The sequence below is a fragment of the Pseudomicrostroma glucosiphilum genome, assembly GCF_003144135.1.
Source record: "Pseudomicrostroma glucosiphilum strain MCA 4718 unplaced genomic scaffold BCV69scaffold_3, whole genome shotgun sequence".
In the NCBI taxonomy this organism is placed as follows: Eukaryota; Fungi; Basidiomycota; class Exobasidiomycetes; order Microstromatales; family Microstromataceae; genus Microstroma; species Microstroma glucosiphilum.
The window spans coordinates 413,768-427,576 of record NW_020289915.1 but is presented as its reverse complement, the minus strand read 5'-3'; the positions used below and the strand labels follow the sequence as shown (position 1 = coordinate 427,576).

At 56.5% G+C, this 13,809-nt stretch overlaps 6 protein-coding genes across 6 annotated transcripts; 3 read left to right on the top strand and 3 right to left on the bottom strand.

Moving 5' to 3' along the window:
* Nucleotides 1-4: 4 nt before the first annotated feature.
* Nucleotides 5-2,594, bottom strand: BCV69DRAFT_281249 (hypothetical protein). Its single transcript, XM_025491915.1, has one exon. The coding sequence runs from the start codon at nt 2,522-2,524 to the stop codon at nt 251-253; it is 2,274 nt and encodes a 757-aa protein (XP_025349401.1). The 5' UTR covers nt 2,525-2,594; the 3' UTR covers nt 5-250.
* A 213-nt stretch (nt 2,595-2,807) lies between these two features.
* Nucleotides 2,808-4,808, top strand: BCV69DRAFT_137217 (hypothetical protein). The gene is made up of 3 exons (XM_025489263.1): nt 2,808-3,596; nt 3,691-4,690; nt 4,780-4,808. The coding sequence occupies exons 1-2, from the start codon at nt 3,233-3,235 to the stop codon at nt 4,665-4,667; spliced, it is 1,341 nt and encodes a 446-aa protein (XP_025349400.1). The 5' UTR covers nt 2,808-3,232; the 3' UTR covers nt 4,668-4,690; nt 4,780-4,808.
* A 52-nt stretch (nt 4,809-4,860) lies between these two features.
* On the bottom strand, nt 4,861-6,906 carry BCV69DRAFT_297539 (hypothetical protein; the record flags this gene model as incomplete). Its single annotated transcript, XM_025494124.1, has 1 exon — nt 4,861-6,906. One exon carries the CDS (start codon nt 6,904-6,906, stop codon nt 4,861-4,863), a length of 2,046 nt encoding a protein of 681 aa, XP_025349399.1.
* A 273-nt stretch (nt 6,907-7,179) lies between these two features.
* Nucleotides 7,180-8,140, top strand: BCV69DRAFT_297538 (hypothetical protein; the record flags this gene model as incomplete). Its single annotated transcript, XM_025494123.1, has 2 exons — nt 7,180-7,300; nt 7,395-8,140. The coding sequence occupies 2 exons, from the start codon at nt 7,180-7,182 to the stop codon at nt 8,138-8,140; spliced, it is 867 nt and encodes a 288-aa protein (XP_025349398.1).
* Nucleotides 8,141-8,701: 561 nt separating this feature from the next.
* Nucleotides 8,702-10,382, top strand: BCV69DRAFT_286688 (peptidase C1B, bleomycin hydrolase; the record flags this gene model as incomplete). Its single annotated transcript, XM_025493532.1, has 2 exons — nt 8,702-8,944; nt 9,039-10,382. The coding sequence occupies 2 exons, from the start codon at nt 8,702-8,704 to the stop codon at nt 10,380-10,382; spliced, it is 1,587 nt and encodes a 528-aa protein (XP_025349397.1).
* Nucleotides 10,383-11,004: 622 nt separating this feature from the next.
* BCV69DRAFT_276232 (hypothetical protein) lies at nt 11,005-13,479 on the bottom strand (the record flags this gene model as incomplete). Its single annotated transcript, XM_025491106.1, has 5 exons — nt 11,005-11,303; nt 11,358-12,140; nt 12,193-12,720; nt 12,892-13,223; nt 13,274-13,479. 5 exons carry the CDS (start codon nt 13,477-13,479, stop codon nt 11,005-11,007), a joined length of 2,148 nt encoding a protein of 715 aa, XP_025349396.1.
* Between the last annotated feature and the right edge of the window lie 330 nt (nt 13,480-13,809).

The window sequence follows — 13,809 nt, the reverse complement described above, 5'->3', positions numbered from 1 at the left end:
ACATGCAGCAATGATACCCACTCTTCACTACCACATCACGCATAGAAGCTTTCTGAGAATACAGGGTGACACTGGACTCGATTGGATGAGCGCAAAGACAAAAGACGGGTAACAAGAGAACTCGTAAAGGTGATGTACAGGTAAGGTCGTGATTGTTCGTGAAAGTAAGGTTGCGTCATCTTGTTCGTAATCGTAATTGCGGCTGCTTGGCCGAGAAGGAGAAGCTCCCTCTGCTCTTTGTCCCTTCGATTCACCACCCCGCGCCTCTCGCGTCAGATCTGGAGTGACCACCACCAATCCTATCAAGCTGACTGTCCAACTTGAGACTCTCCATCCTCTTGTCCAATAGCGCCTGAATCCGATCATCCATCCACTCTTCCACCGTAATCGTGTCTTCTCGCCCACGGTACCTCGCATCTCGACTGAGACTGGCGCGCCATTTTCCCAAATGGGGCGGGCTGTTGGTCCAGAGCGGGGAGTGACGAGTGTCGATGTTTCGCTGCAGAAGGCGATAGGAGAACCGGGCGCCAGCAATATCTTGGAAGTCTAGACCATTCTGCAGTAGAAGTAGATAGTCGGCCTCGCATTCCTCTTCCTCTGGCGTGGTGAGAATTTCCAGCCATGCTTGAGCATACGGCGTCACGGCAGCAAAGCACGGACCTGTGTCCCGGGCGGTGGCACTGATGAGGAGGTAGAGGGGCACGTAGACCTGCCAGAAGACGTCAACGAACGGCCAAACTGATGAAGGCCGGCCTGTAAGCCACCAACCGAAGAGTACCCTTGCGCTGAAGCCTTGCATCATGCGCAGACGAGGAAGGGGATTGACGGCGTCAAAGAAGGAAGGTATCCAGCGTCGCGAGAGACGCGAGAGATGCCTCTGAATATGATCCTTCATTTGCGTAATGTGATAGGCTTGAATACTCTCACGCGTCAAGCGAGCTTCCCAGATACTTGCGATGAAGCCATTGGTGACTTCGATGGAGAGAGGCTTCGGTCGGCCGACTCGGCTCAGCATCTCGCAGACACCCTGCGCAGAAACGTTCGTAGCTGAGGAGATCTTGACCGCAGTCAAGTTGGGAAAGAGTGGCTCGCAGACGTGGGGTATGTATAGAGATCTGCGCAGGTGATCCACTCTTTGTCCGCTGACCATGTTGCAGTGAGTAGGGATATGTGGCATGATTCGTCCGGGTGGCATGGCCTCCCAGGCCGGGGCCGCGAGAGTGAAGAGAAGATTTGCAGGTCCTAGGATCGTTGGAAAAATTGCGTTGTGGAGCTCTACTCTAGTGAGAGGATGACCATGGCCATTAGCAGCCTTAGTGATAGCTTCCTGCGACCAGGAGGCGACGTTCGCAGTGGTCGTGTCTCCTTTGTAGTGAGCCACGGGAAGCTCCATCGACGGCTTCATCCCATTTGCCTGGAATCGCGACCTGATGCGTACGGCAGCAAATCCGGCCGCTCTAATGCCGAGGGCGAGCGATTGCAAGGCTTGATCGACAATAGCGACGCTGAAACCTTGTATGTTGGCTGCAGCTGCAGGCGGAGTCCAGAGCAGGGTCTCAAGTGACCCGAGACCTGAGAGCGCACGTACGAAGGCGTTCGATTCATGGTTGCGATACTCGCTGCTGATGCGATGTTCAGAGTGGTGCACTGCGAAGAGGGCAAGGTGTAGGTGCTTGATCTTCGAGCAGATCTCGAGGGCTTGCGAGATGTAGAGCAGACGCTTAGCGGACGCACTCTGAGGAACGCCCACAAAGTTGGCCGACCCATCTATGTCGGTATGTAGATTCTGGTGAGGCGTTCCTCCTGTCGCGGGCAACGTAGAGGCCTCGCTGCTTCCAGGCACGCCAGGGATGTCGATTCGCAGTGACCTCGTGTAGAGATCGCACGACTTGCGTGACCCGGAACGGGCAGAGACGAAACTTCTGAGCTGGTCGAGGGACCTGATGTGGACGTCCTTGTACAGGCAGACGACTGCGTGGGAGTGCAAACTTTTGCTGCAACAGAGTATTCCTGAAGCATTTGTGGCCACACATCGCTCTACAATGGCTTCTATCATTTCGGTCGGTAAGTCGGTGAGGGCGAGGGGTGGCTTGGGCACTGCTGGGGGCGTCTCTGGACGAGTTTCGTCGGGGGTAATGATCTGCTGCTGAGGTGGTCGATGCTGAGGCGCTCGTTGTTGAGATAGTCGTTTCTGATGTGGTCGTTTGTCTTTCTTCTTGCGCTCTCCTGTCTTCTTAGGCTCATCTTTGTTCTTGGGCTCTTCAGCGTCTTTCACAGGCACGGGAGGCTCTTCTGGGATTTTGACAGGCACAGGAGGTGATCCCACAGGTTCTGCAGCGATGGGAGCCGGCAAAGGCGATGCTGTCAGCATCGCCGCCCAGAGGGGTAGTCCGTATTGCGCCCAGAGTCTCCATATCAAGCTCATGATCCAGTAGTGACTCTTGTCTGCTGCCATACTCGCCGTCGAAAGAGACTTACCTGGCCCCGGAACGTCCTTCTTGCCTTTGCGCCTTGACTTGGCCATTGCTATGTCTGAGGCAGGGGGAAGATGTTGCGTTGTTCAGGCGGGCCACGTCAGAGCAAGCGGATAGAATGATCACCCGATGGAATGCGAGTACAGAGGCCGGATCTTCACCATGACGACGAGGAGACTGTTGCGATAGGGCTAGCAGAGACCACGCGAGCAGTACGAGTGAGTGCTGAGGTGGTGTCTGGGTATGACAAGGTGCTCTGATTGGTATCTGGTGCGATGAATGGGACCATGTGAGGCGATGCCCTCTCCTGAGTGATTTGATTGCGATTGCGCCCGTGTGTGGAGCGTGGCTGGTGCTGAGCGCCGTGCAGTGAGTGGCTGGATGCGCGCAGGGCGTGGGAGAAAGAGGCGGGGCCGGGTTGCGTAGAGGCAAAGGGGACAAGCAGCCAAAGGAAGCGGCGGCGATGATCATTTGATAGAAAGAGATCACACCCGAAGCATCCCATCGTCAGTCTACTCGACCCCGGATCATCCACTACTCGCACCCAGCTTCTTCAGCTTCACACGCTCCCTGCCAGTCGCTTCTCCGAGACATCTACTCTCTCCCCCTCCTCGCATCCATCACACGTCTGACGCGGCCGTCTACACGTCTTCCGCCGCTCCTCCACTCACGAGCTCATTCTTCAGATCCGCCTCTTCTGTTCCTACCCACAAAGCCCTCGATAGCGACGACTGCCACTCTTCCAGTAATCCGCCAAGATGTCGCGGCCGGCTTCCTCGAGTCTCTTTACAGGGGCAGCTAGGAAGTCTGGCATATCACTAGCCTTTCCCCGGGCAAATGGTACAGCCGGCGCTCACCTCTCCGTGAGGGAGCGCCTCTCGGCTAGATCTAGAGTCACCAATCTCGGAATCGTACTCCTCTTTGCCGTCACCGCTTTCAGCATGCTCCTCAATCTCCGCTACATATTCGGCAGGAGGGCGCCTACACCGCCTCCGGGCTTTGGCACTTGGACAAGCTTCCATGGCGTGACGCCGGCCGAACTACAGGCAAATCTCCCTTCGCCGCCTACCGGTTCCACGAATTTGGATCACCTCGTCATTGTAGCCGGGCATGCCGTATGGGGTGAGTGGCTCGGAGTCGCATTGACAGGTGTCCAGTAGAAGGAGGCTTGCGAGAGCAGTCGCTGATCTTTCGTGCCGCCTTCCTCACACCACAGCTGGTTGCGACTTCTCGGGAAGGGCGCAGGATGAGAACTGGATCCTAGAGTCATACCAGCAAGGGGGAAGCGTGAAGACGTTTTGGAAACACATCGAAAAGGGTTTGCAGATTGCAGACGCAGATCCCAAGTCCCTGCTGGTCTTCAGCGGTGGTCAGACACGTACAGTGTCTTTACAGACCGAGGCCGAGTCCTACTTCTCACTAGCCATCTCATCCGGCATGAACATCCCCGTTCTGCAAGGCTTCGACTTCCACATTGATGGAGTCGGCTCGTCTGGACCCGTGCATACTGCTACAAATCCCAAGGCGATCACCGCTAGCGCCAAGGACATTCTGGGCAAAGGGGCCCATGCCAACGCAGGAGTGCCCACTGCAAAGGGACTGCAAGGAGCTCGAATGACGACGGAGAACTTTGCTCTAGATTCCTATCAGAACCTCATCTTCTCCATAGCACGCTTTAGAGAGTATACTGGGTCGTATCCAGAGAGGATCACCGTAGTGGGGTATGGAATGAAGAAGAGTCGCTTCGAGGAGCTGCACGCAAAGGCTCTCCGGTGGCCCGTCAAGAACTTTACAAAGGGGCAAAAGAGATTCCATTACGTCGGCATCGACGACGAAGGAGACACCAAGCCCGAGTACGAGGGAGAAAAGATCAAAGGATACAGTCTCTTTGAGCGAGACATGTATGGCTGTCACGGCAAGTTGCTAGAGAAGAGGAGATCGCGGAACCCTACAAGACGGTTCCACCCTTATTACACTTCTGCCCCAGAGATTGCAGATCTCCTCAATTGGTGTCCGCCCGATGAGGTTGGACTACAGGGCGTCTACCCGGAGAGTGTACCTTGGGACTTGCGCGTTTCTGGGGAGCTTAGTGGATGGGGTAGGGCTACTACCAAGTTCCGGGAAGAGCACGGGAATAATTGGCTGGGAGCACCTGATACGAGGTGGCTCGAAGTTGGGCGCGAGAAACACTAAAGGTGTTGGGCTCGAGGCGCCCAGTGAGTGTACATCTGTGACGCTCGCTTTGTGTATACTGGCGTCTGAGGCAATAGAAGACACTTCATGCATCCGCTCGCCCCATGAGCAGGCACACATACGTTCAGACGTTTCTCTGTGAGGGATGGCATAGCATTGATAGACCCGTGCTGAATGGCCTGCTGGCTCATCTTCACCTGCGCAGATTCCACCTCGTCCCTCTACTAGAAGAGTGTGGCGTCTGATGCGCAAAAGTATCACTCCTGCCGCTGCCAGCATCGCCCCAGGCCCGCCTTGCCTCACCATCCCTTCGCTGATAGCCACCCCTTGCGCCTGAACCACCACCGAACGTTCGTCTATCCCCACTACCGCTTTGCGAGGAGGAGAAGGAAGAGAAGCGCCCTCCTCTACTTTCTCCTCTTCTGTCTTCTTCTTCCCTTCCCGCTCCTCTTTCTGGTCCACCTCGCATGTTGCTATGGTCATTTTGCCTCCGACGATCGCTACCGATGATACGGCCAATGTCATCTGCCATGTGTAGGGCCTGCATGGCTGCGAGGGAGAGCGTTTCTGTGGCAATTGCCGTAGGTGGGGGCAAGGGAGGGTCTTTGGTCTCCTCGGCTGGAGAGGGCCAGAGGGAGGCGAGGATGTCCGTCTCTGGCTCTTTCTCCGGTGAGCTTGACTGCTCATGAGCGCCTTGCGCCAGACCTCCATGCTCGATCTCTGTGCCTGTCTTGGGTTCGGCGTCTTTTGCTCGTCCAGCTAGGACGCTCTGTCGTAGTTCTCCCTGAATGCTCTGTCCCACGCCTACGAGACTTCTCGAATTGGGCTCGGGCCCCGCAAGACCGCGAGCGATTCGACTATCGACGATGCCCACGCCTCTAGCTTCCTTGAGCAGCTCCAGACAGCCGCGTGCGTCGCGCCATTCCTCCCATCGAGTACGGATCGCCTCGGTGTAGAGCTCGGCGGTGCAGCCCAGAACCAGTGAGCGTGGGCCGAGCGCTCGGGTGATTTGCAGAACGGCGAGGGCGGAAGTGGGTGACTTGAGGCGATCCCTGAAGTGGATGAGGAGCTGATGGAGGACAGGACCGTAGAATGGAGTGCCCATCCCGTATGCCGCTTGGTGGAGCACTGGCTCCTCCCCCGGGGCCGCGACAGCCTCTGGTCCTGCCTCTGATAGGGTTTCCGCCGGGGGCTGCATCTGCTGCCTCGCAGCGGCAGACCCCTTCCTGTGTCTCTTCTCATCGAATGCCCAAATCTCCTTTGCTGCCCAAGCCCAGAGGTCTGCTTCATTCATTTGCAGATTCATTTCCTGTCTAGCCTGATCCACACCAGCTTCAATGTCCTCTTCGCTCAGGTCGGATCCGATGCCCTCGTCTAGTCGAGCTAGACGACCGGAACCATCGCTGACAGTGGCTCTGTGGCCCAGTCGAGCCCTCCGACGATTCTGTCGGAGATCCTCTAGGTCATTGCGCCTGGCAAAAGAGCCAAGAGCGCCATCGAGCGCAGAGCCTGAGCCTCCACGACCATCGCTGCTGAAGCTGCTGGCCACATCCGCGAGTAGCTTTTGCCATTTGCGCTTTTCCGAGGGGTCCAACTTCGCAGGTGCTGCGTATCTATCCGAGCGCGAAGTCGAGTCATAACCTGACCCACGGAAACCCTGTCGCTGGGCAGAGCCTCCCAGTAGGGTCTCCCTTGGAAGGGTCCGCCGGGCGGTGCTGCGAGCGGAGGGGGGATCTGTTCGGGCAAAGGCGTCGGGCGAGTCGAAGAGGCCGTCGTAGGCTGATGCTGCGTTAGAAGAGGAGGAGGTGGAATCGTTCGCTGACAGTGAGAATGGCGTGCGTGTCGCCTTCTCCGAGGTAGAGGAAGAAGAGGCAGGGCTGTCTTCTCCCAGGCCAAACAGAGAGTTTAATCGTGATGCCTGTTGGTCGGACATGGTCTGTGAAGGTGCCTGACTACTGGCGGTAGCAGTGTCGACATCAGTGTTGCTACCTTGAGGTGCTTCGGATGAGGAGGAGGCCTGAGGAGATGTGGAAGTGCCTTCATCCATGACTCCTGCTGCAGAGCCATTCTCGTCTCGGCTGTCCTGCGTGCGTGTCAGAGAGCTGTGGAAGGACCGCCGCCTGGTGTTCCAGGCATAGCGTGTCGCTGATCCCGCAGAGGACGATGAAGCCTGTGTAGCGGCCTGTGGAAGACGAGGCGTATTTGCCACCGCGGCTGAAAGGAACCGTCCTCCTCGCATAGTTGAAGATGGCAGGTGATCGACTGGGAGGAGTCGGTGAACACCCTCCTTGGTCCTTCCTGGTCATCAGCCGGAATAATTTTGGCTGGGCGGAAAGACGTGTGCATCGGAACGGAATGTGGCTGGCGGCCAAGCGAGGCGTGGCTGAGTCCGTGTGGAGTCATTGTCAATCCTCGGCTCACTAATTGGAGCGAGAGGGCGCCTACTCCCTGATTGGTGCTTCCCCTCTTTGCCACACCTGAATACGTCCTCGAAAAGTCACAGAACCTCAACATGTCGCAATTACTGCAGACAATACTATCGGCAAAGCTGGCCAGCGCGTCCATTGACGACAATCGCGAGGCACACAATGATGACTGGGAAGAGATTCACACCAGCGATGAAGAGCTCGTCGGTAAGTAATGATCGGAATTGACAGGCACAGGAAATGAAGGCGCCATTGTCCAGTATGACTCATGACTCATGCTCCTCCTAATATATCTTGCCAGGCATCGCGACTGCTCCCGGTACATTACCTGGCACCCCAGCCGAGCTCAGCAGGCCAACATCGCCCAGTATGGCCGGTAGCAGCGGCCTTGCCTCGAGCAGTTTCTCAGCCCCAAAGATGAAGTCGAATCTCAGTACCGAGAGACCCGTGAAGATCAAAGCTCCCAAGAGCAAGACAGACCCCCTACGCTCTCTACCAAAGGAGCTCTCACAACGCATCTTCCTCTCTCTCCGCGTGAGAGAATTGGCGGTGCTATCCGTCGTCTGCAAGCGCTACCGGAGGTCAGCCACGCTCAACTACTGCTGGTATAGGCAATGCCTGGCGCAGTTTGACTCGCAAGATGCAACTGCCAATTCAGGCCCATCGCTTGGCTCATCTGGCAGCGGCGGTCACCACTGGACAAGGCGAGAGTCGCGTACCGATTGGAAGGGAGAGTACATCAAGAAGCGTCGCGGGGAGGCCAAGGACCGCGAGAGGGAAGAGCGTGGTGGCGGAAGCCTAAGCAGTGGATACAGCACCCCTTCAAGATCACAAAGACTGGCCGATTCAGGGCTGAAGACTGCCAAGGACGTCAAGGAGGAGCAATGGGCGGAAGCGGCAGAGCAGGAGCAAGCTGGGTATAGCAAGAATGAGCTTAGGCAGTACTACAAGGAGCAAGGCGGTAGCAAGGGCGGCAAGGCCAAGGGAGTCAAGGCCAAGAGCGGCAAAGGCTCGAATCGGGCTGGAGACGATGACCTATGGGAATGAGGTTCAGAGATTGGAGCCCCCAAGCGCGTCGTCCGGGCCTCTCTATCCACCCGCGCTCATCTCACTCTTGCGACCCTCACTGTACATTTACCCCTGCATCTAACGAGGTTTCGGACAATGCGTCTCTGTGACTCGACTGATTGCTCCTCTTGACTCGCTTGACTGCTGAGACTAGGGGTGAGGGGAGATCATCAGCATCGCGTCGGCGCCGAGCCGCGCCCAGTCATCTTTATCTCTGGATCTCCGGGCCGGACCCCTTTCCCGAAGGGCGGGCGGAGAGACAGGCGGACACAGGCACACGACGTGACACTGCCCTGAGGAGGAGATCGGAGGCACTGGAGCAGTCTTCCCCGGATCTCGCACCTTTGCCCGCAAGCAGGGGCCGTGTTGGATGCTCGGACCATCGGCAAACGAACGCATTCAGGGTTGCCCTGGCTTATCTCCCAACACCTACGCCTTGTACCACAACAAATACCAAACACCTCCTTAGACCCCTTTTGCTCTCTTCCTTTCCTACTTGCCACTCCACCCCTCTCACCCTCAACCCTTACCATCACCGCCATGGGCGCATCTCAGTCACAACCCGCCGCCGCCCCACCTTCAGCCTCTGCCTCTCTCAGGGAGAAGAGCGCCGCTGCCCACTCCTCGTCCACCCCTCCCTCCTCTGCCACCACTCGCCACCACTCTGCTGACCGACGTCTCAAGATCGATGCCGAGGCACAGGCAGGCCATCTCAGCCATCGACCCGCATCAAATGCCCTCGCCATCTCTGGCATGAAGCAATGGGAGAAGAAGATTCAGGACGTGAGTAGCCCAGCTGCCGGACTGCACTTGACATGCCCACCTTGTTCGTTCAGAGGCTGACTGAGTATATGCACTCCACTCCCACGACTACTAGGACCCCGTCTCTCGATTGGCCCAGCTCACTCTGCACAATGCAAGCGCCAACGCCTCTCTGCACCGCCGCAAGGCCGAAGTAGTCGAGACATTCGTCTTCAACACTGCTCTGGACCTAGAAGTCTCGCCCGTGTCCAACCAGATGTCCAGTGGTCGATGCTGGCTCTTTGCGACTATGAACTGCGTTCGGCTAGAGATGATCAAAACGCTTGGCGTGCAGGAGTTCGAATTGAGCAAGTCCTACCTGCACTTCTTTGACAAGCTGGAAAAGGCCAACTACTTCCTCGAGCAGATTCTGGACCTGTACGACGACGAGATTGACTCGAGGATCGTTGGCTACCTCAAGGGCGATCCCGTTGGTGATGGCGGACAGTTCTCAATGGTCGCCAACCTCTTGATCAAGTACGGAGTTGTTCCGATGGACGTCTACCCAGAGTCATTCAACACATCGAGGACTTCTGGTATCAACGAGCTCATCACACGCAAGCTCCGAGAGCACGCCCTCATCCTGCGAAGCCTCAAGCGCGAGACTGTTGCTAAGCTGTCCAACACTCTCGCTCCCGCTCAAGCAGAAGCTGCTGCTGACAAGATTTGCCGCCAGCGCAAGGATGCCATGATGGAGGAAATCTACCGCGTCTTGGTCATCATGGACGGCAATCCTCCCAAGCCAGACGAGCCTTTCACCTATGAATACCGTGACACAAAGAACCAGTTCAAGTCAATCACAATGACTCCTATTGAGTTCCTTGCCAAGTTCGCCCCCGGTTTCAAGCCACTGGAGCAAGTCTCCCTCGTCAATGACCCTCGAAGGCAGTACGACGTGTCCATGACCGTCAGCCGGCTAGGCAATGTACACGGCGAGTCTCCCGTCTTCTACGTCAATGCCCACATCGATGCCATGAAGCAGGCCACCATCGCTCAGCTCAAGGGCGGCCACCCAGTCTGGTTCGGTTGCGATGTGGGCCAAGCCAGCGACACCTCTCGAGGTATCCTCGACGTGGACCTCTTTGACTATGAAGCTGCCTTTGGTTTCAAGTTCGGTATGAACAAAGCACAGCGCATCGATACAGGGGAGAGTAGCGCAACACACGCAATGGTCATCGTTGCCGTGCACCTCGACTCGGCAGGCAAGCCAATCCGATGGAAGATTCTCAACTCTTGGGGACCAGATGCCGGACATAAAGGATACCTCGTCATGAGTGATGAGTGGTTTAGCGAGTATGTACTAGAGACGGTTATTAGAAAGGACTATTGTGAGGAGAAGCACTGGAAGCTGCACGTCGAAGGGATTAACAAGGCGACGCATGTACTGCCTCCTTGGGACCCATTCGGAGCACTCGCCTGATGAGGCGCAGTACCTGAGCGTCGGTTTGGCCCTTCTGCGGGCTTGTTCCTTTCTCCAATGCTCCATTTTCTCTCTGCTGCGACAATGTCAATACCCTACATATCACCTTTGTTGCGTGAGTCATGAGTCAACCAGCTCCAGTATTCCGCTTTGAGGATCACGAGACCAGACAGTGTCAGATTCGCAGAGACGGCCTGGCCTGCCTTACAATCCATTCGCCCGTCGTGCTGCTGAATCGTACAGGTAGATCATTTGACCCCCCACCTCCTCTCTTCGGCTCAGCTCAGATTCGGTAGAGGTAACGCAATATGAGAGGAGTTTGATTGTCTTTACGAACGGTAGCGACAATTTTACAAGCTAGTTCAGTTTGAGTAGATACACAGGGTATGCAGACTTTACGCCCTACCGTAAGCACTGATACTCGTCAAAGGTATGGTACGTGGTACGATGTACGATATCTCTACCATCGTGAGTCTCTGGAGGATTGGCACGCTCGATCACTCATCCTCTTCCTCCTTGTCGTTTGTCCTTCGTGCTGAATTCAGCCTTTCCGTACACCTCCTGGGCCCAGTCCAGCAACTCTTTTTTGGCCTTGCTGCCTTCGCCCCTTGTCGTCCAAGGGTCATCCCTTGTCTGCCGCAAGCTTGCACCTCACTTGACTGGCTTCTCGGTTCAAGTACCAAAGCCAAGGTCCTCTGGGTGGGCTTTTGGCAGGACATTCAGCAGCAATGCTCTTCTTCTTTTTGGCACCCAGCGTCACATTGGGAGTCTGCAGAGTCCCCTCGAGGAGCTTACGAAGGCGCTCCGGTATAGCTGACTCCGTTTCTTGCTGAGCTGATTTGGGCTTGGGCTTAAGCTTGGGCTTGACCTTGATCTTGTGTTCCTTGTCCTTTGGCTCGGCTAGCTTCTGCCTGACTTCGTCTGCTCACTTGCCTTGTAGGACGGCAAGGTCCTCAACAGCTTGCAGGATCTCACGAGCCCTCAGCTCCACGGGCTCGAAGGTCGCAGGATTCGGCACGGGTTCGCGTGGCCCGACAGTCATCGTATATGTCAAGACGTTGGCACACGACGGGTCCACATGTAGCCAGAAGCTATACTTCTTGGCCTCCGTGTGATTCGCCACGACATCTGCGGGAATGTATGTACTGGGTATGCAGATGCTGTTCCAGCGTTGTGGCACTGGCTCCCCTTGCAGCCTTCGTGGCGGGATGATGCAATTGAGACATGGAGCCTTTCCGGAGGTTTTCACGGAGCTCACAAAGTCTCCCTTTTCTATGCCGGGCAGGAAGGCGAGGTATGAGCCGGCAAAGGGCGAGGCAAAGCAGCCGCTGGGCATACAGCCGGACGAAGAGGAGGCCGATGCTGTTGCTGCTGCAGCTGAAGGCGATGCTTCTCCAGCCGAGAAGGGTGCTACTGTTGCCGTTGTTGCGGACACGGAAGACGAAGCCGAGGAGGTCTGAACTTTGCCAAAGGATCTTGCTACCATGAGGTGGATCTCGATCCACTCCTTGTTGGCCACCGGGGAAGAGTTCCGGTACTCTACCCATTGACTGGGCTGCCTTTTCTTGGTCCCGTCTACGTCCACCTGGAATGCCTGCAATTCGATTCCGATGCCTCTCAGCTCCTCTGCTTCCTTCCCGTGGTATCGGGGGAAGGCATAGCAGTCCGCTTCCTTCGAAGAAGCGCATCTCGACGGTCCAGTCGCCGCCGACTTGTAGACCAAAACGCTTGGCAATCTTTCCCGGCAGGTACGGCTTCCTGACAATTAAGCCCCACCGCCCGCACGACAGCACTACCGGCGCTAGCCCACCTTCCCGACCTGCCACCTGGCTGTCCATCTGGGCCTGCCAGACGATCTTCGTCAGGGTGTCGCTTCCAACGTATTCCTCAGCGAAACGATCGGCAGAATCTCCAACAGGAAGCTCCGCGACAAGCTCTCCCTTCTTTTTGATGTAGCTGACCTTGTTGTAAGCTACTACCAGTTTTCCGTCACTCTGCCTTGTGATTTGCAGCTTGCCGTCATCGCCCAGCTTGGAGACCTCGCTCCCTCGAGCCTTCTGAACTCGCAGCTGCTCGTGGTAGTTACCACCGGTCGCTGTGTCTTGATTGAGGCCTCTTGCATCAGCTGGCGGCCGGCCGAACACTTTCGTCCACTGATCCATGTAGAGGTCGTGGCGAAAGGCGCACATTGCTGCAACACAGGTCGCTTCCATGAGCGAGCACAGGGTAGTTCTCAGCTCAAAGTCGGTGTACACCAGAAGCTGCTGCAGCTTCTCCTTCGCAACGCTGCCGCGCTCGAGTTTTTGCATCAGGCTTGATCGCTCTGGGCACTCAACCACTACCACTTTGCATATCCTGCCCTTTGGAAAAGACTTGCGCGCCCGTACTACCAGGCTTCGTGACTCTGACCTTGCCGATTATTGCGCCCTCGCAGCGGTATCGTGCCTACTCATCTGACTCTGGGTTCGCGAGTCGCTCTGCCTTTTGAGCGCCAGCTTCCCGTCCTTACCCGGCTTGAAGTCTTCGCTCCCTCTTTCCTTTTGAACTCGCAGCTGCTCGTGGTAATTACCACCAGTAGCCGGGTCCTGATTCAAGCCAACGGATACAGCAGGCGGCGGACCGAAGACTTTCGACCATTGTTGCATGTACAGGTCCTGCCTGAATGTGCACATGACCGCAACGCAGGCTGCCTCCAGTAGTGAGCACAGGGTGTTCCTTAGATCGAAGTCGGTGTACTCGGAGAGCTGCTGCAGCTTCTCTTTCCAACGCCACCGCGCTCTAGCTTCTCCAGCAGCATTGATCGCTCCGGGTGCTCCACGAGAACGACCTTGCACACTCGGCCTGTCGGAAAGGCCTTATGCGTCTGCACCACCAGGCTTCTTGACTCTGACCTGTCAGACTCCTCCGCTCGCGCGGCAGAATCATGGCCACTCATTGGATGCCTGATGTCTTTGTCGCTTTTGCCGACATAGACGCCATGAGTGCCGTTGCCAAAGTCGATGGTAATTACGTAGATGCCGCCCGAGGCGAACTCGTGGGCAGACTTGGCTGCGATCCGGGCGCGTCCGGCGGCCAGGCTTTGTCCTCTATCTGCCATCACTTCCACAGCCCCATCCGACATGCAATTTACAGCTAGGACTGCAATCTGTAAGGGGCTAAAAGTACCCCAGATTGCCCTCCCGACTGCACAGAGGGTGTAATGGCGTAAGTCGTATAGGAAACGTAGTGCCTTCATCAGCTGAAGCGCACAGTCCTGACGAGCCTTGCTCAAATCGTCGTATTTTCTGCGGGGTGGTGACTTGAGTGCTCTGCCGCACTCGGACCACAAGTGCGTTCCGTACGTCGGAATTTGTACTGATGAGATGACATAGGTGGCTGATGTGACTGCCGACCTTGTTGAGATTCGACTTGCAACTGGCTAGAGCCG